Source organism: Sinocyclocheilus rhinocerous, unplaced genomic scaffold (assembly GCF_001515625.1).
Source record: "Sinocyclocheilus rhinocerous isolate Xijiao unplaced genomic scaffold, SAMN03320098_v1.1 scaffold898, whole genome shotgun sequence".
Classification (NCBI taxonomy): Eukaryota; Metazoa; Chordata; class Actinopteri; order Cypriniformes; family Cyprinidae; genus Sinocyclocheilus; species Sinocyclocheilus rhinocerous.
Window position 1 is genome coordinate 10,303 of NW_015652144.1, and position 27,230 is coordinate 37,532.

Genomic DNA, 27,230 nt, shown 5'->3' on the forward strand with positions numbered 1-27,230 from the left:
ACTAAAACAAAAACGTTAATTTTGACTCAAATTTTGATTGCTAATTTTCATTTTTCTACTTTATGTCATAATTATGAAATTTTTTATAATGTCATAATTATGATTTACTTCTTTTTTATTATGTAGCAGATTTTTTTCCCTATGTATGTTAGAGATGCATTATTGTCTGAAAGATCATCAACAAACTTCCAAAATCATGCAGTCCCACTCTCCTCCAGTGTGTTGTACCTTGAAGCATGCAGTCGTAGGCCTTGCGGTCCTTCCTGCCTAACGCTTCCCAGAATTCCACTGGCTCGCCACCTTCCTCACATTCATGAATGGTCACACTGCAGCTGCTGTGAAGTCCCGCCTCCAGTGGCCGTCTAGGAAACACAAATACAAGTCAGATTTCAATCATAACATTTTTTTTTTACAATGCAAAATGTTTTTTTTTAATCTTTCTGACCCCCAAGCTTTTGAATGCTAGCGTATGCTCTGAACTCAGTTTTATAGTACTAAGTATAAACGTGTAGAAGTAAATTACAAGGAAACTAAGTTATCCTTAAAAAAATGCATGCACTCACTGTTCTTTTATCTTCTCTGCGGCGGTTCGAGCGACATGCCGTGTGTGGGTTTGAGTTTTGCAGCCGTGCCACAGGTAGATGAGGGCTTTGTTGATGTTCAGAAGGACTTTTGATGTGCGTGATCGCAGACTGCTGCAGTGACATGCCACTTCCAGCAGATGGCCCTCTACAGACACCTCACTTCGCACACAGTACAGACGCCATTCATCTGAAACAGATTACAGAGGGACAAACAAGTCAAATATTAATATGCTGACATACAGCTTCTTGAAGAGTACACTAATTTAATAAATGTACTTGAAGCTATTTGCATGACTAAATGCTTCAAATAACATGTTACTATACTGTTCTCACATGCGCTCATTACACACAAATTATGTATTAAAAATAGATGACAAGTCATGTTTGTCACACTAAAACAAAAACGTTAATTTTGACTTATAAAATAATTATGACATTTTTTATAATGTCATAATTATGATTTACGATTCTTTTTTTATTATGTAGCAGATTTTTTTTTTCCTATGTATGTTAGAGATGCATTATTGTCTGAAAGATCATCAACAAACTTCCAAAATCATGCAGTCCCACTCTCCTCCAGTGTGTTGTACCTTGAAGCATGCAGTCGTAGGCCTTGCGGTCCTTCCTGCCTAACGCTTCCCAGAATTCCACTGGCTCGCCACCTTCCTCACATTCATGAATGGTCACACTGCAGCTGCTGTGAAGTCCCGCCTCCAGTGGCCGTCTAGGAAACACAAATACGAGTCAGATTTCAATCATAAAATTTTTTTTTTTACAATGCAAAATGTTTTTTTTTTTAATCACATGCGCTCATTACACACAAATTATGTATTAAAAATAGCTGTTTTTGCATTTTTTTATTCAATATTTTGTAAGAACATCTTAATGAATGATCATAAAAGATCAAATAAAATTGCTTCTGGGACCCATGTGACCTAAGGCAATGAAAGGTTACATGCATTGTGGGATACAGTGTGTTACACTATGAGCTCTTGTTAAATTTGCGCATTTTGGCAAATGTTTGTAATCCTATTACCAACATACTATGCACATATTATGAATAGAATGCGTAATGCATACTACGCTTCTTTCAAAAATAGTAGGCAGTATTGCCATTTCTAACCAGTAAATTACTAACAATCTGAGATTACACATTTTAGAAAATGTATTCTAAATATTTTTTGATTACGTTTAGATTACTTTTTACTTAACTTATCACATAGATTCAAATAGAGGTTATTTTGTCCCATGCTTATAACAGAAAACACATTCTATATAAAATGTGTAGAAGTAAATTACAAGGAAACTAAGTTATCCTTAAAAAATGCATGAATGACTCACTGTTCTTTTATCTTCTCTGCGGCGGTTCGAGCGACATGCCGTGTGTGGGTTTGAGTTTTGCAGCCGTGCCACAGGTAGATGAGGGCTTTGTTGATGTTCAGAAGGACTATTGATGTGCGTGATCGCAGACTGCTGCAGTGACAAGCCACTTCCAGCAGATGGCCCTCTACAGACACCTCACTTCGCACACAGTACAGACGCCAGTCATCTGAAACAGATTACAGGGGGACAAACAGTCAAATATTAATACGCTGACATACAGCTTCTTGCACAGTACACTAATTTAATAAATGTACTTGAAGCTATTTGCATGACTAAATGCTTCAAACAATAATATGTTACTATACTGTTCTCACATGCGCTCATTACACACAAATTATGTATTAAAAATAGCTGTTTTTTTATTCAATGTTTTGTAAGAACATCTTAATGAATGATCATAAAAGAGATAAAAATTGCTTCTGGGACCCATGTGACCTAAGGCAATGAAAGGTTACATGCATTGTGGGATACAGTGTGTTATACTGAGCTCTTGTTAAATTTGCGCATTTTGGCAAATGTTTGTAATCCTATTACCAACATACTATGCACATACTATGAATAGAATGCGTAATGCATACTACGCTTCTTTCAAAAATAGTAGGCAGTATTGCCATTTCTAACCAGTAGATTACTAACAATCTATGAGATTACACACTTTAGAAAATGTATTCTAAATATTTTTTTGATTACTTTTAGATTACTTTTGACTTAACTTATCACAGATTCGAATAGAGGTTATTTTGTCCCATGCTCATAACAGAAAACACATTCTATATAAAAATGTACTGCAATTTGTGAATAATATGCAATCATTTAATCAATAAAAACTTAACTGTAGTCTTATGACTATTTAAGAAAATAGTATAATCTAATAACAAGTACTTAATTTTGGAATCTAATTACATAATTCAGATTACATACATCACTTACAACCCATCACTGTTCCTAACAAACCCAAAATTTGGACTGAACAGGGGCATTGCAAATATGTGATCCTCTTACTCTGAATGTTCTCCTCTTCTTCTTCTCTCTTCCCAGAATGCACAATCATCCCTCCATTGAAACACTGCAGGAAACAGGGCGGCTCCTTCCCCTGCTGGACCTGCATCTGAATATGAGTCACAGAAGCATTGAGTGAGCGAAAGAGAGAAGCAGAAATCAGTCAAGTGCGTTTAGAGCAGTATCTCATCCTACCTGTGCTCCTCTCTCTTCATCCAGTTCAACAGTCATGAGCGCAGATGTTCCTTTCTCACTGACCGTCGAGTTGCTGCCCTGCCAGAAGAAATAGCAGCACTTCTCCCTGCCGGGACCTGCACTGCGCACCGGATCCAGCTTCTGCCTGCTGCCCACTGCACATGGACACACACATCCAATAACACTCTTAGAGGAGAGCACTGACAGTTTTATACCAGCATATGAAAAGAGGGTGCATTCTATACTTCTACAATAGAATTTTCCCGCTTACTGCATAATGTCAGTCCTAACAGTCTTCTAACTAAGTGTAAATTGTATTAAAATTATTCTGATAAACTCTCTGATGTTTAATCATATTTTACTACACAATGTCCATGGACAGGCAAGTTCATTTGTCCCGGTGCCGTTACTAACCTGCTGCGCTCACCATGTACTTCCATTTCACTACGTAAGCATCTCCCTCGTGAAACTGGCCGATGCTCTGCTTGGGCAGTCGGCTGTAGTCGAACTCCAGGATTTGCCAGACGTCAACAGAAACCGTGCTGATCTCCAGAGAGCGCATGCAGTCGTCCGAGCCGTTCCCCACCGGACCGTGTCCTCGACCCACATTCTGACCGTCCAGAACTGTACTGATGGGCGACTGCAGGACCGGAAGCATCAGAGAGGCGCTGTACGCCCGGCACTCAGAATGGGAATCTGTGCCCGGAGACTCCTGAGAAGGGAAGAAGAGAGGTTTAAAGAAGAGAATAAGAAAATGAAAAAAAAAAGGAAAGAAAAGTTGTGCTTAAAGGGGTCATATGATGAGATTTAAATTTTTTCCTTTCTCTTTGGAGTGTTACAAGCTCTTGGTGCATAAAGAAGATCTGTAAAGTTGCAAAGACTAAAGTCTCAAATCCAAAGAGATATTCTTTATAAAAGTTAAGAGTCAACCACGCCTACCTAAAACGGCTCGTTCTAATTATAATCCTTATAATTCTTAGACAAGTTCAAAAGATTGAGGTCAGTATAATCTTTTTGTAAGAAATTAATACTTTAACAAAGACACATTAAATTAATCAAAAGTGACAGAAAACACAGAAATGTTTTTGTAATTCCTTTAAAACATGTTGTTATTTTTAAATGTTCTATTCACCAAAGAATCTTGAAAAAATGTATCACAGTTTCCACAAAAAACATTAAGCAGCACAACTGTTTTCAAGAAATGATGCTGAAAATTCAGCTTTGACATCACAGGAACAAATTTTATTTTAAAATACATTCGAATATAAAGCAATTATTTTATACTGTAATAATATTTCTCAATATGACTGTTTTTACTGTATTTGTGATAAAAAAAAATGTAGCTTTGGACAGAACAGAAATGACTTTTCAAAAAAATCTTTCTGACTCTGCATTTCTAATAGTGTAGGTATTCAATAATTGGTTCCTAATTACAAACAATGATGAAGGGAAATCATTATCAGAATCAGTACATTGCTCACAATTCACATTCCTAATAAAAAAAAGTCAAAGGATTTTTCCTTTTATGTTTTGCAGCTTTTCATTGAACCAAAAGCAGGTACTGACACACACAGAAACCCACCTTCTGCTGGAAGGGGTGCTCGATGACATTTTTAGGTGACAGTCTAGAAACATCTTTCCAGTCCAGGAACTTCTCTTTAAAAAGACATGTTTCATTATGTTCGGTCAGTCTGCCAAACATGGCCCAATCTGGGCGACCTTGACCTTTCCTAGAAAATAACCACACACACACAACTTTACATTGAGATTCTCCAAATTAAGTGGATAATTGGTCTGTGTGAAACTTAATATAATCAATTTAAGTAATCTTCTGAATCGTATGTGTGCACCTCGGTATGAGCGTGTTGTGTCCTCCAGGATCCAGAGGGTTGATGTCACAGTTGGTATAATCAAACGTCCCGTTCCAAAGGTGCTTGGCCAGCTGAAACGCCACCTTCCTCTGTGCCAGTGTTACCTCTTTACCATGCCACACGTACACTTCACTACCGAAATCAAACACTACCACCTAATGTGGAAAAGAGAGCCAAGAAAAACAAATATATTCATGATTCCCATATATTCAAATAAAATGTTGTGCAAAATGAGGAAAAAGTTCTTATTAAATGTCAAAATATGCAAAATACTACAAAAAATACAAAAACAGAATGTTCTAGATGTTTTATTCTCAGTTACATAATATAAATCATACTAATAAACATAGATACATAGTTTATTATTAATATTTAAATAATTATAAAAGTAAACACAGTTACTGCAAAATGCAAAGAATGCTAAAATGTTTCACATTTAATGAAAACATGAAATAATGCATGAAGATATTAGCACAATATCTAAAACCTCAAAAAGTCACAAAATATGACCTCTTTAGAGCCCAAAAGTGAACTATGAGGCACTTTCCCCCAGAAATCATCATCAGGAAGCAGTTTATCGTCCACAAGACGGAAGATACAGTTTGTCTCCACAATGGCACTTTCAAACATCTCATCCTCGTCTGGAGACCCGGCCGCTGTGATCATTACACACACACACACACATAGAAAAATATTATTCATTTCAAGTAAGATAATAGCACATAAACGCTATCTATTTCAGGGTACATACAGTGGTAGTTGGCTGGTCCTCCCAGGATCTTCCAGAACTCAGCAGCTGCAGGGCTTTGAGCATTCACTCCTTCTTCGATCGTCTCTACCAGTGCAGCTCGACAACCAAGGTCATGGTTTAGCTGGATGAAAGTGGCCAGTTCTGATGCCTGGATGTCAAATGGAACAACATAGCAGTGAAGTACAAAGCTATATGATGATATGAAGAATAGTGTGCATAAGAAGTCAGATGGTACCTTGGCTCTTTCAATGACATTTGCAAACTCTCCGATCCAAACAAAGCAATGCTCAGGCGTAACCAGTAGAAAACAGTCACCGCTGTTCAGAGAGGACACTCTAGGCTCCACTAGTCTGGTCTGGACATGACGTCGACCTGGAGAACATTTATGCACATAGTTTAACACACTCAGCCACTAAAACACATACCGCACATGCTGCAGTAAAATATCACAATATTACTATTTATATCATATTTTGTGCCTTCTGTGGGTATTACACTGTATGCCAGGCTTAATGCTAGTTAAATAATTTTTCTGTTTTCACAGAAAGCTGATCAGAACCCATTTGATGTTTGGACTTAGGATTTCACTGTGGGCGGGGCTTTCCAGCTTTATGTGACAGAAAGAAAAAAAAATTCCACGGATCACATCTTCACATCATGCCTGGTTTGGAGACAGTGTTAGAGTACTACAGACTGACCTTTGACCTGCATGAGCATGAGTTTTTTGTAGGGCGCTGCGCTGTTATTGGTCATCTGCTCTGAGACGCTGACACTGCGCAGACTCACGCTGCTGTAGCTCTCTTTACTGGCCAAACCAGCCAGAGCTGCATCCGACAAACTGGAGCTCTTGCTCACTGGAAAACACGTTAAAAACAACATTATTACAACAGAAAATTACGTATATTTTAATCTTCTTATTTAGTTAGCAAAATTTTATTCATGTAAATGCAAATTTTCAAAGCAGAAACAATTTTTTTTATGTTCTGCTTGCTGAACAGCAGTATTTATAAATGATTTCTAACTCAAATTGTTTTCATTTTTTGTATAAAAAAATGTGTTTTGATTAGTTAAACATCCATTTCACTTTTTCCCTTTTCTTTCCTTCATTGTTTATATGTTGTTCTTAATAAAAAAAATAGGTATACATGAAGCAATATTATTTTAGTATTATTTATATACTACTATTAAATTTATATTAGCACTATTACTATTATTTATATTAGCATTATATATTATTATAGTACTTCATATTTTTAATAATTATACGTTTCATTTAAATTTTTGTTTAAGATTAATTTTATTTATTTTTTTTGTTAACAACTGTTTATTGAATTTCTTCTGGGAATAGTAATATAAAACAAACAGCAACTGTGCAAATTTAGAACCCATCCCAACCCATCCCAACCCTGGTAGAATTAAAAAATAAATAAATAAATAATAATTAAAATAATAATCATAATAATCATAAAATAAAAATATGTATATATAATAAATAAATAAATAGTAATAATAAAAATAAATAAATAAATAAATAAATAATAGATAAATAAATAGCAATAAAATAATTTACAAAGATTTTAGAAAAGCTGACAACATTAGAAGCTGAATGCCATAAATTTACAGTTTTCACATTAGAGCCATGTATACGAGAAGTTGAGAGTTCCATCGACTTTTTTATTATTTTAATATTTTTATTTAGATTCATTTTATTTTTATTTCAATTTTAGTTTTAGCAATTTTAATACTTCAAGCCGAACTTTTTTCAGTCATTTATCAAGGGAAAAAAATTCAGATATTTTAGTTTTTCATCTAATATTTGTATATTATTTTTAGCTTTATTTCAATTACTGAAAATATTTTTAGTTAAAGGTGCCACAGAATGCAAAAATCACTTTTATAAGGTGTTTGAACACAGTTGTGTGGCCGCAGTGTGTGAAAACAACCAGCCTATAATGGTAAAAATCCACCCACTCATTGTTTTATAATCCCAATAAATCAAACAGTCTCTCCACACTAGCAGTTCCAGATTTCTTACTACTATGACGTCATACTCGGGGGAAAGTCCCACCCATTTGTGACGCTCTCTGCCCTATTAGCATATACACAGCACTGAGTGAGAAGCAGCAGTCCGCCATTACTGTTTTCTTGCAGTAGCTGCTAGAGGTACAATGTCAGCGCCAAAGAGCCATTAAAAGTGTATTGTGTTGGGATGCACCAACGAACACTGGAGTCTCCATAGACCGCTGAGGACACGGTGGTTAAATTTCATTTTCGAAGGAAATGTCCCAGAAAAAAAACAACAACAAAAAAACAGAAAAGTCATATATGTTTGTGCTAATCATTTTACCAGACTGTGCTACCAGAATGAAAGTAAATAGGAATGTGGTAGTTAAAAATTGCATCCAGACAAAGTAAGCATCACACGTCATATTTTGTTTTCCAAAAGAGCTTCTTGGCTCTCTGTAAGGCTAATGTTGCTAAAGCTACTATTGTCTCTGCCTGTTTTCACTCATGCTGCCTTCACATGCTACCAGAACGATCGTAAATAGGAATGTGGTAGTTAAAAATTGCATTTGGAAGCAATGTGAGGTCAGTAACACGGTCACCACCAGTTAAACCGTAACACTGGTATGCCCGCGTGCATGAGCTCTTGAAGCGCCGCACTCTTCTGAAAAGGGAGGCGGGAGCACCAGCTCATTTTCATTTAAAGGGGACAAACACAAAAAACTGCGCGTTTTGGCTCATACCCTGAAAGTGGCCATTTCAACAAGCTATAAAAACTTATCTGTGGGGTATTTTGAGATAAAACTTCACATACACACTCTGGGGACATCAGAGAACAATTTAAAATATTGTATCAATGCATTCTATGGCACCTTTAACAGTGAACTGAAGCACATTTCCATTCATTGCATCGTCTACTCACTTTTCTCCTGTTTAATTCTCTTGGTTTCTAGCTGACCGATGTTCAGTCTCTCCTCAGTGTACTCCTGTCGTATGTCTTCTCTTGCAGCGAGAATCTTTAAGGGGTTCCTGGAGGCCTGGACATTACGGGAGGGACGAACGGCCCGCTTGTGCTGCACCATCGCCGATGTCAAGCTAGTAGCCAAAGAGAGGCCAAAAGTCAGAGAAAGTGCAATAAGTAGCCAAACGTTGCATTAAAGATAAATGAAACCGAAAAACTACAATATGGCGTATAAAAAAAAACTTTAAATAAATAAATACAAAAAAATATATAAAATAAAAAAAATAATTTAAATATTTTTAAATCTAAAAATAAATGGTTGTACATATATTACGGAAACTTAAAATCTTACGTTGGAGTTTGTTTTCCGAAGATGGCATCAAAGTCCTCATCCAGATGCATCCTGCTGCGGGGAATATCTGTCATGTGGCAGTAAAATTTTGAAAAGATCTCATCATCCAGTCGCATCACTTCCTTCACGGCTTTTTCTGTCACCGTCAAAGTCGTCTCCTGCAAACCTGATACTGAGAGGAAGGAAGGGATTGAGATGGCAGTGCAATAGAAAGAAATGCCAATGGAAATTTTTCAAGTCATGATGGTTTAAATAAAAGCTTCATTATCAGGTCAACAAATACAACTGTGACAGCAAATGAAAACAGCTTCATTTTTCAAAGAATTTGACACCAAATGATGCAATTATGATTTCTACTTTTACCTCTACAATGGGCTCATAGCATCCTCTTCTAAAAAAAAAAAAGTGAAGAGATTTTGCATCAATCAACTCACCTTTACTGTTCAAACGCCCTAAAAACGTCTCCAGCTTTTCCAGCTTCTTATCAGATTCCATCTCTGCTCTGGCCTCAATTTCTGCAGCACATCAGGTTTTTGCCCCAGTTATTATGGTGCAACAACAAACTTTCTCAAACGTTGTGTCTTCCAAAGAGGAATATCTTCTTTCATGAAGTGTGTGTTTGTCGAATGTACCTTCCTGTGGTTTCGAGATAGCTGGCACACTGCTCTTTAGTTTAGCAGAGACTGGAGACAGAATAGGGCTGATCACTGCAGAGGAAGCAGCCAGACCTGTCAGGTAAGAGACAGACAGAAAATAAGTATGCTACCTATGTAATGCTGTTCTACGTAAAAAAATAAAAAAAGCTAAATTAAATGTATATATAAATTGAATAAAAGTTTAACAAACATTTGATTCGGCTGATTAAAAAATAATGACTATTATACATTTGTACCATGATTTAGAGAAAGCAGCCAGTAAAATGTGACCCTGGACCACAAAAAAGAAAAAAAAAAAAAAGTCTTAAGTCACGGGGGTATATTTGTAGCAATAGCCAAAAATACATTGTATGGGTCAAAATTATAGATTTTTCTTTTATGCCAAAAATCATTAGGATATTAAGTAAAGATCATGTTCCATGGAGATATTTTGTAAATTTCCTACCGTAAATATATCAAAACTTAATTTTTGATTAGTGATATGCATTGCTAAGAACTTCATTTAGATAACTTTAAAGGTGATTTTCTCAATATTTTGATTTTTTTGAACCCTCAGATTCCAGATTTTCAAATAGTTGTATCTCAGCCAAATATTGTCCTATCCTAACAAACCATACATCAATGGAGAGCTTATTTATTCAGCTTTCAGATGTATAAATCTCAATTTTGAAAAATTGTCCAGGGTCACAAATGTCATTCAGTGTAACAATAGCTTATATAGCAAAAATCTTGTCAGGTATATTTAGAACAAGAATCATCTTAGACTCTATTTAACGATCATCGTTCAGCCCCCCAAAACTAATTAATTGTCATTTTAAATATTTATCTTTGCCACTATCCTTCAAACCACTTGGTTTTATCCATTTGTCAGCAAAATTCTTTTAATAATTTAAAATATAATACAATTTAGTATGATTGCTTTTTCTTTTATATATTTTAATAAGTACAGGACAAAGTATGTTGTTTCATTTTTACATTACTATATCTGCTACGCTGAATGATGATGGAACATTATTTCACCCATATTTTGATATTTCATTTTACAAAAGTTATTTGAAACATCAAGTAGACACTTAACTTGCATTTAATATGCTTTCTATGTATATAAAATCACTTTTGTAAATTTAATTTGCTGCAGACACCAAATTGGGCGTCTCGTCTTTGAGTATCTAAGTAGACGTTTATATAATTTCTTTATATACAGTTTTTATTTTTAACTATTTTTATTGTTCATTTTTCATTTCAATTTAAGTTAGTTTCACTTAAAATGTTTTATTTTATTTTTTAATTCTTCAATACGTATAATTTTTTTTAGTGTTACTATTTTGAGAGCATTTTTACAGGATTTTATTTTTCGTTCGTTTTGAAGCCAAAAAAAGTATTTTAATCTCAGATTTGTCCAATAATTTTTTCTTAAACTAATGAAAATTTAGCAAAAGCTTTTACACAGTTAAGGATAATAACCCTGACATGTATGTTTGCACATCCTAACCTTTTTTCACCATCCTGGCAGCCACAGTGTACTGGCCGGAGTCATTGGCCACGCCCCTCCCTGTGCTCTGCCACGCCTCCTCCTGCGTCGAGATCATCTGCTTCCTTTCTTCGATGGACATCTGCCCCTCCCCCTCTTTAAGCTTCTGATTACATGAGACAAAACAGATATGATGGTTATAGATCATTCTGATATGTTTACAGGAAGGAAAGACCAACGACTTAGACATAATGGACAGATAATTCACACGAGCAAACTCAAATTGTACGGCCCATGTCAAAAGTGCTTTTAAAACATTAGAATATGACTATCCTCTTTGCTGTTCATACAGTACTGAAATCTGCCAGTCAACAGCAAAAGCCAAAAATGCAGTAATCCTTACTCAAAGTGCTCTGCATTTCCATCTAAATTAGATTTACGCTTTTATGCCACCAACGCTCATTTAATGAATGCATTTGCCCTGAATAAATCTACAGAAATTTGGCTGTGCTGCCTGTTTTCGTCAGAGAAATTTGTGTTTTCTACTATCATCCACAGTGAACCGAGGCATAAATTATGCAAACTAATAATAAGAGTCTATTATAAACTAAATCAAACCAGAACATTTTTACTTGGTGTATTAAAGCATAGATATGTATTTATGTATTAGTCTTTTAGACTCTTAGCATAACTTGTTACAGCAATATTGTCCGAGTAGTTCAGCCATTTGTTTTCATACATACTTAAATACATGCACACATAAATAATCATGAACTAGATTCAAATCAACAAGAAAAAAGCAACTCCTATCTCATCTGACAAAACCTAATGTTCAGAACATTCTAGACTAATACAGATTATCTGGTGGCACAAGGATGGAACAGACAAACAAAGAGGAAATTCATACCTTTCGTAGAGTTCTGTTAGAAATGAAATGGTTCCAAAATGCACACGCTCCCTCTTACCTGGCCTTGTTGTCCTACATATTGGCATTTTGGGGTAGATGGGAGAGGAGGAGGAGAGTAGGTGGAAGAAAAGACAGGCTCCTACAGACAGGAGAAGGGGGAAACAGGAAGTAGATAGAAGAAAACAGTGAATGAAAGAATGACAGACAATGATTACAGGGTGTAGATATGAACGGAAGAAGAATATAATTCACAGAGGTCAGAGAATGAATGAAGGAAAAAGGCAAAAGAAAAATCTGGACCAGTGGTTCTCAACTGGTTTTACTTCAGGCAAGATTTTCAGTATTTTGCATTGGATATCAAGTGACAACTAACACAGCACCAAAACAGGTTATTGTACAAAAATTTAAATCTAACAATATTATTATGAACGGCCAAGACTCAAATATGTTAACATGCTATAAGCTGATAGCATAAACTGACCTTTTTGATTTCTATACATCATAAAGGTTTCATGTCCTTGGTTAGTTATATTTTATTAATCACATTTTACATTCGTTTCTGCTGACCATAATGATATCAGAACAGACCAGTCACCTATTTTTGAGATGTGACCCATCAGTTGAGAAGCACAGATCTGGTCCATCTAGAAAAGCAAGGTGCTTCATCTAAAATGTTAAGTGAATTTATTACAGCATGTTCCTAAACATTCCAACAGCAGTCCAGTTTTAGAGAAATGCAAATATTAACTTGCTATAGCCACCTTATTTGTTAACATTAGTTAATTTAGCTAACATAAACTAATAATCAGCATGTATTTTTTACACTTATTCTTTGTAAAAGATAGTTAATAAAAATACTATTATTTTTATAATTTTACAAAAATTGTTCATGTTAGTGCACTAACTACAGTAACTGTTAACAACTTTTACTTTTAAAAATGTATGCAAATGTCGAAATTATCAAAAATTTTAAATGCTGTGCAAGTGTTACGCTAAATTAAACCTTACTGTACTCTAAAATATTTTACAGTGAGCTATAAAATGAGGTTAATCTAGAAGATAAGGCAAGCAGCGTGTCAGTCCTTTAAGAAAAAGCCAATCAAATTGCAGTTTGCAGTAGCAGGCCAGCCAGTCATCTTGCAGCTAAAGCCAAACTTGTCTAAGACAGACACTGATGTAGGCGCTTACCCAGAGCTGCTCAGATGATGCAAACTCTCTGATAACGGTCTCGTCCTAAACACACAGGAGATGTGTGTGTGTGTGTGTGTGTGAGGTACAAAGAGCTAAAACTGGAAAAATGCTACATGATACCCATTTGGTGTGCAAGGCCTGGCCTTTCAATTTAGGATAAACTGAAAACCCTTCATTCCTTTAACCTTTGCACTTGCTGAATTGAGAGTAACAGTAACTCAGGAACGCACAAGGTTTCTATATAAAACTCAGTGAACACTGAAAATTACACGGCGTCTGAAAAGATGAATACCACGCATTTTACTAGACCACGCTGTGAAATGACTCAGACTGTGTAAAGTATAGGTTTCAGGTCTAGGAAGTCAATTCACAGCTTTGCCTACAGGAGTACATGAAGCGGTTACTATTCACAAATTAGTATAACACATCCGATTCACGGTTTTGATTGGGAACAGTTCACCAAAAATGAAAATTCCCCTCATTTACTCACCTTAAGCACTTTACTTTCTTCCAAGGAACACAAAGGACGACTTTTAAAAGAATATCTAAGAATATCCATTTCAAGTCCTTATGGCACCATTAGAGATGTTGTATTCACGAGTCATTCTTACGTCACTCTATACAGTGTAAAGAATTGAATGAAACATTTATGTGCTTTTTTTAATTTCACAGCTTGATAGCACCAGTCACCATTAAATGTCATCAGAGATTTAAAGTATTTGAGTAATAGTTTACTACTAAAGTATTATTTTGGAGAATTTGACCTTTACAACAGTACTGTTAAAACTGAATATTTTTACTCGTATAAAATTTCATGCAGACTTAAAAGTACAAAACACAAGTCATCAGGACTTAAATCTTTCCTCAATGAAAAAATTATTTCTTGTCACAAGCCAGTAGTTCATGCTCACATAACTTTACATTTTCTTTTATATTTTCTTTTTTATTAAAATAAATATATTTTCCCCACTATCAATGAGAAACCAAACAACAAGAAAACAGTGATTTTTAACAGTTTTCTTTAAATAAAATTGCATTAAAAATACTACAAGGGGAAATCTCTACTGTTTTTGAAAGTCAATTTAGAAAAGCTAAGAAAGCTTTTTTGTTGTTATTTTTTTTTTGACTATGTACTATTTTTCTGTACCTAAGTAAAATTTCTCGGTACTTTTTACACCCCTGAATATAATTATATGAAAAACAATGACAATATGAAAACTGCAGTTACAGAGTAGTATTATTTCATATGAATGTAAAAAGTGATTTATGGTAAGAAAATTACAACACTATATTAGTGTTTCACATCATAGACACCACTGTCTATTTATAGACATCACACTGATTATTACTCGCACCCAGACATGTAGAAACTATTATAATAGTGGCTAGCTGGTGGGGACACATTGTGGGAACACTTTACTTAAAGCCTTTATATATAATGCATTATAAAAGAAATTCATTCATTTTGCCTGGTAACCCCTGTGATGCATTTCCAGATTTGATGTTGCTAGGCTATAGATACTTACCTTTTTTGTAAAGCCTTGCTCCTCCATTATTTGACTACTCTTCTCGCTTACAGACACCACTTCCTGTTTAACTTCCTGTTTCTTGTTGATCCTGTTTTTCCAATCTTCCTCTCCACTCTTCTTCAACATGGCTAACCTGAGAAAGGGAATCATCAAACGCTGCACTCCATTTTGAACAGACGTTTACACTGTAGATGTGAAACTCATGCAGAAAACTAAAAGTACTGTAATACTACAGCATACAAAATTCTTCACAATTCAGCTTTCTCATGTGACTTTGTCATGGTTTATTGTCTCTATCTCTCTGTCTGTACTCATTTCATCCTGCTCTGTGGGGAAGGCTGGGAGATCTAAAATAGTGCTGTCCGCATTATCAGCGCTCACCGAGAGCAGAGATGACCCAATTTCATTTATAAGACAAGACAGAAGGAGAACAGCTCCAGTCAACCTGCAGCATCTAAAGCCATCAGCACACTCCAATACATGTTCCATTGTTTCTTACACTGCAATATGACATAAGCGTGCTTTTAACATGCTGTCCATCAGCCATACCTTTCATATACTCATCCTGACACATAAAAATCTAGATTTCTAGCTTAAAAAATTTTCAAGAAATGACATTTTTCTTTTGAACTTTCTATTCATCAAAGTATCATACAAAATGTATCCCACATTTTGTTCCCATAAAAAAAAAAGGTTTAGAACTGTTTTCAACATTGATAGTAATAAGAAATTATTATTGAGAAGCAAATCGGCATATTAAAATGATTTCTGAATGATCACATGACACTGAAGACTGGAGTAAAATTCAGCGCTGCATCTCAGGAATAAATTATATTTTAAAATATATTTACATAGAAAACAGCCATTTTAAATTGTAACAATATTTCACAAAATTACTGTTTTTACAGTATGTTTTGATCAAATAAATGCAGCCTTGAAATATCTTTCAAAACATTTAGAAATCTTACTGACCCCAAACTTTTGAATGATAGTGTATTTATTTATACTCTTTCATTTTATTTCTTAAAATTATATGTTAGTAACAAAATATACAGTATGTTACTTTGTAGCCAGAGACAAGTTTGTTAGGGTAAATAAAAATACATAAAGACTACTGTTGAGCCCTGGACAATCATTCTGAAAGGTTTATTACTTAATTAAAAAATTATTTTTTATAGTGAAAAATAGGATTTTTACTTCCAAAATTTGACTCCTATGCTAATATGCCATATTTTGTGTGAATTACTATACATAGGATTTGCATACTGTATGTATGCTGACTTACAACGTAAAAGTGAAGTAACCAGCACACACCTTTCTTTGATTGACATAGATGTCATGGCCTCTGGATCTTCGTGGATCTCTGGCTTTTGGTCTTTGGAGACGACGAGTCCAGAGGGGCCGTATTTTCCCAGGATCTCTTCTTGGGGCTGTGTTGGAGGTGGTATGAAGCACTGGGGTTTGGGCTGGGTTTGAGGGGGTATCTTGGGTTGAGGGGGAATGTAGGCATGTGACTGAGGTGGAAGGAAGGATTGCGGTTTGGGCTGCGTCTGCGGCGGGACCCTGGGTTGCACCTGCCGCTGGGGTTCAGGGAACAGCTGGGTTTGCCATGGAGGAGCCTGAGAGTCAATGTGGATGTGAGGCTGAGAGTCAGAAATGCGGTGTGTTTGTGGTTTGGCCTGTGTCTGTGGTGGTGTCGGCGGGCTGTAGGGTTGTGTTTGAGGTCTAGCGTGGGTTGGTGTGTCGATTTGAGGGTGCTGCGCTGGTTTTGGTTGAGGCTGCGGAGGCGTGTAGGACTGGGCTTGTTGGAGGTAAGTGAGAGTGTTTGAGGTGTGTGAAGAACTTCTGGAGGAGACCGCAGCTGTGTTCACCGTCCTCACGGGAACGCTGGGATCAGAGACACCTGGAGAAACACATTGAGATCCAGCATGAGAGCAAATACACATACAAAGAGACTTACAGGGTAAATCCCACAAAAGCTGTCAGAAACATGTCCATTTCTCCACAAAAAGAAAAAAAAAGTCTCAATGCAAAATATAAGCATTTTTTTTTTTTTTTTAGGAGTTTTAAGATTTGCTTGTATTGTATTAAATATTTTTGTGAATTTTAATTGAACACCCACTAAATCTCCATTAATGTAATGCAAAAGAAATAATTTTAATTTTACATTAGAATGTATTTTGTTTTACATCATGGTAGTATTTGTTTTACTACCTTTCAATGCAATGGCATTAATTATTTTTAAACTAAGCTGATTTTATACTGATTTACTTCAATAAAAAAATTGTACTTCAATATTTTGTACTTTAATACAGTAAATGCTTTATAGGTTTGAGAATCTAATGAGAATCATTACTCAAATAAAATAAAATAAAGGAGGTGAAATTATGAATTTGCACATAACATCCTTGACAGAATTATTATTATTATTATAAATAACAATAATAAAAAAATTTTTTTACATCAATATTTTGTAATATTATATTGTGTTAATACAGTAAAAAATACATATACATTTCAATATCCAATGAAAATCATCTTTGAAAAAAAGAGTATTACATTCATGACAATTAGAAAAAATAAAATAAATCTTTTTGTTTTGGGTTTTTTTGAGGGGGTGGGGGGTGGAATTATGAACTGGATATGACAAAATAGACTAGATTCATGAGACTATAAGCAGAGGCATTATATCAGTATTAATTAAATCAGATGAAATCAAAAACGGCTCAACGCTAATATACCATTCAAATATTTGCATCAATCCATCCAGTTAATAATAGACAAATATGTGTGTAGCCACAGCTATTCAATGCAGCAGATAAAGAAAATAAATCATAAAAATCTAGAAATGCATTACACCATCTGCTTACACACACACAGAGTCGCGTTTATCACAGAGCTCAATCAATATCTGACACACATGAACAGACAGCAGCCTAAAGCACCACTGCCACAACAAAACACACACATGCACAATGTTAAAAACACCCTTTATCCTATGAAAGCCACTGTCGCATTCTGCTATCATGGCTGTCCTTTAACATGTGGCAAACGTGAACCTAATAACCCACTGTGTTTTTTTCCTGTAGGCTGACAGCATGTCTGTATCAGTGTGCGCTGAGACACACTTCCAGCCGTCTTACCGCTCCCGTCTTTCATTCATTTCCCTCTTTACTACGAAACAATTCACACACACGCCTATTGCTTCCAGGCAAATGGATAGTAACAGCTTTGGCGGGGAACGCAAACAAAAGCCACGGAGCCACTTGCCACTTAGTTTTGCGTGACAAAGAGAGCCGCATGCTTGATGTATGATAAATTATGCTAATCACATTCGACTCGAGCAGCATGTAGGCTGGAGGCCGGTTAACCCAGTTAACCCAATCAGTGCAGCATGTGTGTGATTGCGTGCACAGAGACAATAGACACAGCTGATTGGTTTGCACAGCATCTAAACCCATTTTCTTTTTCGTTCTATTTATCCTTACCTGAGACGATGGCTCTGGTACCGCTTCCTCTTGCCGTCTGATGGGCATCTGGTGAGAGGTAGCCTCCCTGCGAGATGGGTGTACCCTCTTTCTCCCTCTCCCGTGGGCCACTCAGCTCTGCGTCTCCCCTGCCGTGAGGGGGTGTGTGTCTGAGCGCATGTGTGTGCGGCGGGGAAGTCGCACTGGGGAGCTCTGTGTCTCTCTCCTCTCTGCTTAAATACCCTAGTCTTCCCCTCCACCCACTCTCGTCGGCCACACCCTTGCTGTACGCCGATTGGCCGGGCAGCTCTGCGGGGCGCGGGGACTGAACATCAGGTGTGGGTCTTTCCCCACTCTCTGTAAGACTGAAGTATCGAACTCCTCTCTCATAGGACGGAAACGGAGCAGAGACCGCCTGATTGGGTGAGGCCTGAGTGGTGGGTGGAGCTGCAGAGATCCCCATGCGAACATCTGCGGTCATTGATGGGGAAGCACTTATCACCGTGGCAACAGAGGCCTGGGCGGTGACCGCGGTAACCGAGCGGACCAGTGATGCAGAGAGAGGCTCCAACTTCACGCTTCCATTTTGCAGCTGGAGAGATAGAAAGAATAATTATATTTTCAGACCGTGTTCGCATTTACAGAGCCCGGAGAGGTCAGAGGTCATATGCAGGATGCATGATTCAGAGGCAGCTTGCAGAGATCGGATGTGCTTTGCATACCAAACAACCTCATTGGTAAACTTCTCAGACATGCAACAAACTTGATTTTTTTTTACACCACTAATCATCATCATCGTCTGTTTAAAACACAATTCTAATCCCACGCTCTTGAGAAAAACGGTCTCTCATAGCAAGCACAGAATTGCCTATTTAAAGGAATAGTTCACCAAGAAAATTATGTTTGGTCATCATTTCTTTCCAAACCTCTAAAAATCGACGTAGAATATAAAAGGAGTTATTGTGCAGAATGTCCTGGCTGCTTTGTTCAAGCTAGTTGAACTTGAGAGTATTTTTGATCCACTTACACAGAACTTCAGCACATCTTTATATATAATTTCATGATTACAAATATTGTCTTTGAAATAATGGTTAAAGTGTACCAGTGCTGAATGTACTGGTATGCATTTATGGTAAACTATAAAATATACTTTAATGTAATTTCTATTGAAACTTGTATGTTGTGTATTTGAATATATTTGTTATTACACATTTGTAATGATGAAGTTGCAATTTAAATGAACTTAAATTTGAACTTCAAATTTTAAACTAATCAATTTAACATCAAATAACATTACAGTTCAAATTATAATCAAGTACTTCACGTGCTTCAGCATGTAATTTCTTTAAAGCATGAGAAAAGATTAGTAAAACAATTATTTAAAATGTACTTTTCAACTTTTGCAGGAGAACCTTTGACATTATTATAAAGTGCACTTTTTTTTTTTTTACAAAAAAAGGTTTACTTTAGTCATGAACGTGTACTCTTTAAGTACACTTAAGTGGCCTTTTATTTCAATAATATTATTATCTACAAGTAGTTTTTCAAAAATATACTTTTAAGATTTGAAGTACAATACAGTTAAGTGTACTCCTTTTTTGCTATATTCCATATCATCTGAAGCCATATGGCCTTGTGTGAGGAAAATATTAAATTTTGGAGCCTTACAGCCCATGTTTTCCATATCAGCGTAAACATTCTGCCAAACATCTCATTCATTAAAACAAAAGTTTGAAAAATATGAGTAAATGGCAATTTTAATTTTGGGGTAAACTGTCCCTTAAATAATTTAACACAGGCACAGTGAAATGCAGTTACTCAGATAATAAATTAAACAGGTCAGTCTCTTAAAATAAAGTAATGAAACTGTTATAATGCAACTCAGCAGCTGCAAATAGCCAGTTGGAAATGCAACATTGTTGGGGCCTCAGCAATTAACCAATCAGCAGCTGCTGCCAAGGCAAAGCTCTCACTGACCAGCCAATCAAAAGCCTCAGTCCAGAGTGTCTTACTTGCTCGCTCTGAGGGGGACCAACAGAATCATTAGTCACAGCGGGTTGATCTGTGAGACTGGACGGATCTACGTCTTTTGTAAGTTCCTGTGAATAGCACAATGTCTCTGGAGTCAACTACAACTTCTAAGTGATCTCTCTTTAATAATGTCTACCTAAGGTAAAGAGCACATTTTCTAGACCGCTAGTGACACCAAACTTAAATGTAAAAATTATAATAGTCTCTAAATACAGTGAACTAGCACACAGGTAAAAAGAGGGAGGCCTCACCTGATCAACCTCGTCCTGGGTGATTGGTTGAGTCTGAAAGCGGGTGTTGGCTCTACGCTGGCGTGTGTCAGGACGGGGTCCATTTGCTGACTGGCCAGAGGGATGTGACAAGCGATTGAATAATGCCATCTTCTCATAAAGGCTTAGTGTTGATAAGTCTGGCTCCTCGGGACCCAAATCCTCTTCTCCCGGAACCGCCTCCTTCGAAACATCTTCTTTCTCCTGCTCATGGTGGGTCGATCCATGTGCTGATGATGCCTGCAGACTGAGAGGAGAATTACAGGTTGTTATACTATAATACATTTCTGCACTCAGAGTGACCAAGACCAGTCCGGCTGCTAACAAAACTTCACAAAATACACTTAAACAATTATATTAAGTATTCCAGTGAGTAAGTAATCCAGTTTATTCATTTGTTTATATAAGTCTGTGTCTTTGAGATTCAGTCATCAGACCTGCGAGAGCAATATGACATTTTATACAGTCAGCTGATGACTTTTGTGTCCATAAATGACTTATATTTTTATAATAGTTATATTTTTCTTTTAAAACAAACAAAAACAAGTAATTATACTACATAGCTGTATAAAGAGAGTAACATGTTAGATACTTCTGCATTAAAAATTTTGCAAAAGTGTCAAACTTTGTTTAACTCTTTAATTGTACAGTCAGTGGCAAGAACTTAGAAAGACAACAGGTGCAAAATTGGTTCCTGGTAAAAAGGAACAAAAAAACTTTGAAAAATGTTTTATACTTGTGTTTACACAGAGAACTTGCTGATCTCATATTATGGTCAAATTGAGCACTTAGATAAGATTATAACCGTGTTATAAGTAGACTGAATCAGTGAGAGTCTGTTGTTTCAATCAGATAATTTCACCCTAATAAACACACACAAACAGAGTTCAACTCACTCCCTGGTCAATATTCCAGTCCACATTCTCAGTTTTAAAAAGACATAGGACTCGCATGCACTGGTGTTGTGCTTTTGTACTTGTAATTTAATTTCATTGATTTGCTCTCTCTTTGCCTTTCTAGTTTAAGTGAATCTCTCACCCTCTGTCACTCTCATAAAACTGTTGACAGACGGGTGACACCTCTGACATTTCAAAGCACAGAGAATGCCAAATGTGTTTTGCTACTTACCATGTGACTGTTTACAGCTAATCTGGGTGACCACGCACTAATGTAGACACCCAAAACATCTGCACATGCTCACACACATTAAAATACTCTTACTTTTTCATACACACAGGCACTTGCTCACATTTCAAAATCACGGAACTGCATAACCTCATAATTGCATGCCAGACATTCCGTTTTCACACTCCCAACAACAATTTACAACAGAACGTACAATCCACCAGCAGATGGCGGACTGGCACAAAGATTCCCACAGAGACTTGCACATTTTGAGACCTGATTAATCTAATGCGCCAGTCAATGAATGAACCGGGCAATTTGTCTCCTTCTTCTAAGTATGGTCTGAATTCTCTATTAATATGCAATCATGCTGTCAAAGAACACACTGTTCTGTTTCCATAAAAAGTTCAAGTCAAGCAATGAACAAATTAAGAAACGGCATGCAGCCCAAGACGACAAGGCCTATAACCTCATATATACACAAAATAATTCAAATGATACCTGAAACTAGTCATGGAAGTGCTGATTACAGCAGGACTAGGGATTCTGGGAGCAGTGGTTTGAATAATGATGACTTGAGAAGGGGGAGCGGGGGAACTTTACAGAAGGACAAAAACAAAAAAGTAATGTAGAGTGAAGTAAACAAGAATCAGTGCAAAAGTAGGGGTGTATAAGCAATCATCAAAACATCAGGGTCAATGTAAAAAATTCAGCATCAAATAAGTGATTATGGGAATGTGAGTAGACAATGATGGGTTTATCCCTTAAAGGAATAATTCACCCACAATGAAAATTCTATTACTCTCCCTCATGTTGTTCTTCCCCCCATATGCAGTAAGTTTTCCAAAAACACAAAAGAAAAAAATTCATGCTGCTCTTTTACAAACATTCAAAGTTCCTAATGACCACAAGCTCCAAAAACTCTACCAAAGTAGACCATGTGAGCTTAATTCATACAAAATAAAATACAAACTTCAAGTCATTATTTGTTAATTCTTCCTTCATCAGAATTGTCTTTGTGTTCCAGGGAAAATACAACAACATGAAGGTAAGTCCACAGAATTTGTCACTTTTTGCCAAACATTTTTTTTTATTGTAGTGAAGAGATTCATTTAATGATATGAAAACTAGGTCCTTTACATAACCAAAAGTAGGAAATGACTTACGTAGCAGCAATGACAACTTCCTCTGTCGTGACCGGCTGTGTCCGTGAACGATCCTGCACTCGTCTGAGTCTCCGCTCAACCGCAGCATTGCGTGATCGAGGTTTGGGGACACCTCCCTCTGAAGTCTTCTCCAGCTCCTGCAAGACAAGAGGTCAAAAAAGTTTGGTTATTATGCAAATTTATTGGCACTTTTATGCTATAAATAATATATATTCTGTACATGTGTTTTTGTAATCATTAGTTTCATGTGATTTCATATAACAAGTTGTGTATGCTAAAGAGATTTTGTACCCTGAAAAGAGACCTCTTGGCTGCCACGCTCATTTTAGCTCGTTCATCCATTTTTTCTTCATCCACTAGACAAAAAAAGAGGGTTAAACGTAAGTTACTGGATACACTGTTTATAGAATGGTTGTGTAAAAGAATGACTATGGCCAAATCACAGCTGCTGATATTTGGTTTGATATTGCTTACATTTTGACTCGCATTCTGCACATTGAAGCTCTGGACTAAGACGAGACCTGAAGATAAAAGTACAAAAAGAACAAAAAATAACTGACCCTGAGAATTCAAGTGTTATGGTATGATGACTAAAGAAAAGAAAAATTAACTACATAGCTAGAACAAATGCACATTTCAGATACTAATTTAACCTTTTTATATCCAAATTCACATAAGAAGTATATTTATTAAAAGACTGAGGGATACTCAAGTATAAAACAATGACAATTTACCACTACTGATAATAAATTAGTAGTTTTAGTACAACACCTGACTTCCTGTTTCACTGTACCTATCAGACTCCAGCCTTTCGGCTGATGTGATTGGCTGGGTTCTAAACCTCTCAGATGACTTCCTGTCATCTCCAGGGGAAATGTAACGTCTGGGCCGACGTGCTCCTCTCTCCCGGTCACTGTTGACAACTGGATCGATCTCCATGGGAACCTGGTCTCCTTTAGACTCCCTTTGTTAGACAGGAAAGATTGTCTTAAAAGAAACACATTTTTCAGAATTTGTTTAGTACCGAGCCTCTAAAGCAACATTCGCAGAATAGAAACATCTGCAGAAAAAGTAAAAAAAACAACTTTTTTTGTGCACACAAAAAAGATCTCGGGGCACTTTAGGGGATCCACAGTTGAGACTGAATTTGATATTTATTAAATACAAAACGCTGCAACAAAGCTAGTTTAGATAAGTCAGTCTGGGTTATCCCAATTCCCCCAAATTTTGGAGCAATACAGCATAAAATCAATCAAAAAAAAATCAACAAATCACACAATACATTTTATTTAGCAATGATAATCATGCATTTGATGAAGATAAAATCAAATTTCTTCACGCAATGTCAAGGCACGGTTAAGATCAAGCAGTTCGTACCATGGCATCCAATCTACAAAATCTCATCCTGATGCCCATTTACTGTGGTTAGAGGAGATTAGATTGACCAGTGGCAATTTTTCAGCAATTACAGATTAAACCTTTAAATGATGAGCAGCACACAAGTGATTTCATATGATTAAAAAAGGCAGAATTTCACATCCAATTGTTGGGATTATTACTTGGAGGTTAGTGGATTTAATCATCATCTTTGATAAAACTTTGATTTAGCATGCTGACATGCCAGTTTACATACAGCTCAGGTTTGTGTCCAGAAGCATTCTCCAGGTAGGAATGTCTCAGCTTAGCCACAGAAACTCTTGTGTCCAAGGTGCCCATTTCACCATTGGCCACACCACTCGGCTCTCTAGTATGAAGCCCTGTACCTGTCACCATTGCAGACTCTCGACTGGCAGCACGCTCCAGACTTCTCAATGCAGCAGACCGTTGAGTTACTCCAATATCTGACATGGAGCGGATTCGCACCTTTGGCCTCAGGTCACCTGCATCCTGGCTCACTCGATGTTGCGCTTGTGGGAGGAAGGAACCTTTCTGCAAGTAGCCTCCAACATCCCCCACCCTATGGTGTGGAAAATGCTGTTGATTGGTTAGCTGTGTGGAAGCTGTGTCTATTTCTTCAGGTAGATGTGTGTTTAACCTCTGCTTTCCTTTCTCAGGTCTTTCAAAATTATCATCTGGCTGGCCCATTCGATGCACTCCTTGCACTTCCCATGCATCCAACTGTCCAATTTTACGTACCCTACGTTCCTCCCAATCATCTTCTGATCGGCTTATCCTTCTCCGTCTGACATGCCCTTCTTCATTCTCTGACAGATTAATCCGTCGTCTTCTACCATGTCCTTCTGCCACTTCTTTTTGCAGGAACCTTTGGCCTTCTTTCTGCTCCTCTACCTCTTGACCGATTTTCTTATCACCATGCACCAGTGGTTCAACAGACTGTACAGTGTGGCCTTGTCTTCGATCAACTTCCCATTCTCTTTCTTTGAATTCGTCAACTTTCCTGACACCTCCTTGTTCCATCCCCTCTAACCGGTGAGTGCTCCAATTATCTTGACCCTCCTCCTTTTTAATACCAGCCACTTGCTTGTTTTCTTTTCTTTGACCAATCTTCCTTATACCACGTCCCACATCTTTACCTTTCCAACTATTCTTTGTGCCACCATCTTCCTCTCTTTCTTCAGATTGACTGGTCCTTCGGTCATCATGCTGTTCTCGGTCTTTTAGTAGACCAATTACCTTTTCACCTGCTATTGTTCCCTCCTCTATCTGAGCAATTCCTTTTCCATTAGGCCCCTCCCTTTCTTCCAACTTGTACAACTTTCTTCCACCTCGCTCCTCTATCTCCTCTGACTGGCTGATCCTTCTGATTCTCTGACCTTCCAAACCTTCATCAGTTTGTCCACGCATGGGATCATCCACACTCTTTTGCCTGCGGCGGATCTCTGAGGGTAGCACAGCTTTTCTGCTCTTAAGTAACCCTTCTGAAGCTGGATCCACTCTGGATGCTGATCGACCTTCTCTGTGAATGGGCTGAATGTGATCAGCACTGGCCCTTCGTCTAGTCTCTTCACCCTCTTTGTCAGCAGGTGCCAAACTGGGTATGGGCAATCGTCCTTTGGGATCCACTGTCTCAGACTTACTAAGTGAAGGTCCAGGCACAGGGTGAGCTGCATGAGCATTTGAAGATGAAGATAGATGGCTAGAAGTATGGGAAGGAGCTGAGTAAACAATTTGTCCATATGCTGGAGGCAGTGCCTGGACTGAACCATACTGCAGAGGGCTGTGACCATAATGTCCATGAGACAGACGTGAATGCAAGGTGTGTTCATGTAGAGGCTTCTGAGTAGGTGCATGTGCTTGAGCTGGTTGGCGAGTGTCCCGATCTAAAGGCACTGGTTGAAGGATAGCCCGATACTTTTGTACAGGTGGTGGGGCATCTCTGGGACCAGGAAATGGCTGCTGGAGATCTTTGTATGCTGGGTGTGGTTGTTGTGAAGGTCTGTGCATTTGTGATGGTTCTTGAGCACCTTGACTATTTCTCTTTGTTAGGGATTGCTTGATTTGTCCAAATCCAGACTGACGACCCATGGTGCTAGGGTGTATACCAGGACTCTGTTCATAGTTTGGGGGCTCTGCACTTTGGGCACGCTGATGATTTCCAGTTTCACTTGAAACTATATGTTGAAAGGCAGGCGAGTCCATACTGTGAGTGCGCTGGAATCGCGGCCGCTCTGCACTATGTGCCCTTTGTTGACGGGTCTCCTGATTAGGTTGTTGGATTGGGGGTTCAGAGCTCCGTGTTCGCGGTTGGTTTGCAGATTGAGGTCGTGGAGCTAAATATGGAGGGGCAACTGTTGGATGACGTCTGACAGAAGATGCATCTGGCCCTGAATCAGAACCCCTTCCCGAGATGTCCTCCATTGTCTGTCTCTCTCTTACTCGTATTCTTCATTAAGGGAGGAAAGAGAGGAATTAACATTCATCCAATTAAAAAACATGACCTACTATCATCCTGAGAGAAAGTGTCATAAAATGTATTAGAGATGATAGATTAAACAATTTTTGTCCCACACATCAAGAATAAGAACCACCTCCTTATCTTAGAATAGTATAAGGGCTTTCGTACCACGTAGTTATAGGACCTCAGTTCTAGGAACTAACCAGCATGGTGATTTCTAGAGAACCTATTTCCCCCTTGGGCTGTTTTCCTGGGTGCATTCGCACCGGCAGTAGGAACTCTGAAACGGCCGACAGCGACATCTTTATTTGCAGCATTTACAAACATCAACAACCAGTGAATAGAAGATGCCATGATCGGAGCTGTTGTTGTTGTGTGATGTAAGTTTCGTGATAACAGAAATGGAATGTAAACACAATTTATGTGACTGAAAGAGCATGGAACCCAAACAGAGTTCCTAGA

General features: G+C 37.4%; 1 protein-coding gene across 1 annotated transcript in view; it reads right to left on the reverse strand.

Moving 5' to 3' along the window:
* Positions 1 to 971: 971 nt before the first annotated feature.
* Positions 972 to 27,230, reverse strand: part of LOC107713623 (supervillin-like) — a 37,069-nt gene continuing 10,810 nt past the window's right edge. The window contains exons 7-35 of the mRNA XM_016519194.1: positions 24,546 to 26,756; positions 23,706 to 23,876; positions 23,387 to 23,433; positions 23,204 to 23,268; positions 22,913 to 23,049; positions 22,248 to 22,343; positions 20,604 to 20,868; positions 20,334 to 20,420; positions 18,343 to 18,913; positions 16,169 to 16,757; positions 14,852 to 14,987; positions 12,193 to 12,273; positions 11,249 to 11,393; positions 9,733 to 9,828; positions 9,535 to 9,615; positions 9,101 to 9,272; positions 8,710 to 8,882; positions 6,482 to 6,637; positions 6,019 to 6,155; positions 5,784 to 5,931; positions 5,543 to 5,688; positions 5,012 to 5,187; positions 4,744 to 4,891; positions 3,576 to 3,873; positions 3,162 to 3,316; positions 2,970 to 3,075; positions 1,926 to 2,133; positions 1,175 to 1,308; positions 972 to 976 (exon numbers count right to left, since the gene is read on the reverse strand). Of these exons, the coding sequence (XP_016374680.1) occupies positions 972 to 976; positions 1,175 to 1,308; positions 1,926 to 2,133; positions 2,970 to 3,075; positions 3,162 to 3,316; positions 3,576 to 3,873; positions 4,744 to 4,891; positions 5,012 to 5,187; positions 5,543 to 5,688; positions 5,784 to 5,931; positions 6,019 to 6,155; positions 6,482 to 6,637; positions 8,710 to 8,882; positions 9,101 to 9,272; positions 9,535 to 9,615; positions 9,733 to 9,828; positions 11,249 to 11,393; positions 12,193 to 12,273; positions 14,852 to 14,987; positions 16,169 to 16,757; positions 18,343 to 18,913; positions 20,334 to 20,420; positions 20,604 to 20,868; positions 22,248 to 22,343; positions 22,913 to 23,049; positions 23,204 to 23,268; positions 23,387 to 23,433; positions 23,706 to 23,876; positions 24,546 to 26,756 (6,940 nt within the window). The remainder of the gene's footprint in view (positions 977 to 1,174; positions 1,309 to 1,925; positions 2,134 to 2,969; positions 3,076 to 3,161; positions 3,317 to 3,575; positions 3,874 to 4,743; positions 4,892 to 5,011; positions 5,188 to 5,542; positions 5,689 to 5,783; positions 5,932 to 6,018; positions 6,156 to 6,481; positions 6,638 to 8,709; positions 8,883 to 9,100; positions 9,273 to 9,534; positions 9,616 to 9,732; positions 9,829 to 11,248; positions 11,394 to 12,192; positions 12,274 to 14,851; positions 14,988 to 16,168; positions 16,758 to 18,342; positions 18,914 to 20,333; positions 20,421 to 20,603; positions 20,869 to 22,247; positions 22,344 to 22,912; positions 23,050 to 23,203; positions 23,269 to 23,386; positions 23,434 to 23,705; positions 23,877 to 24,545; positions 26,757 to 27,230) is intronic.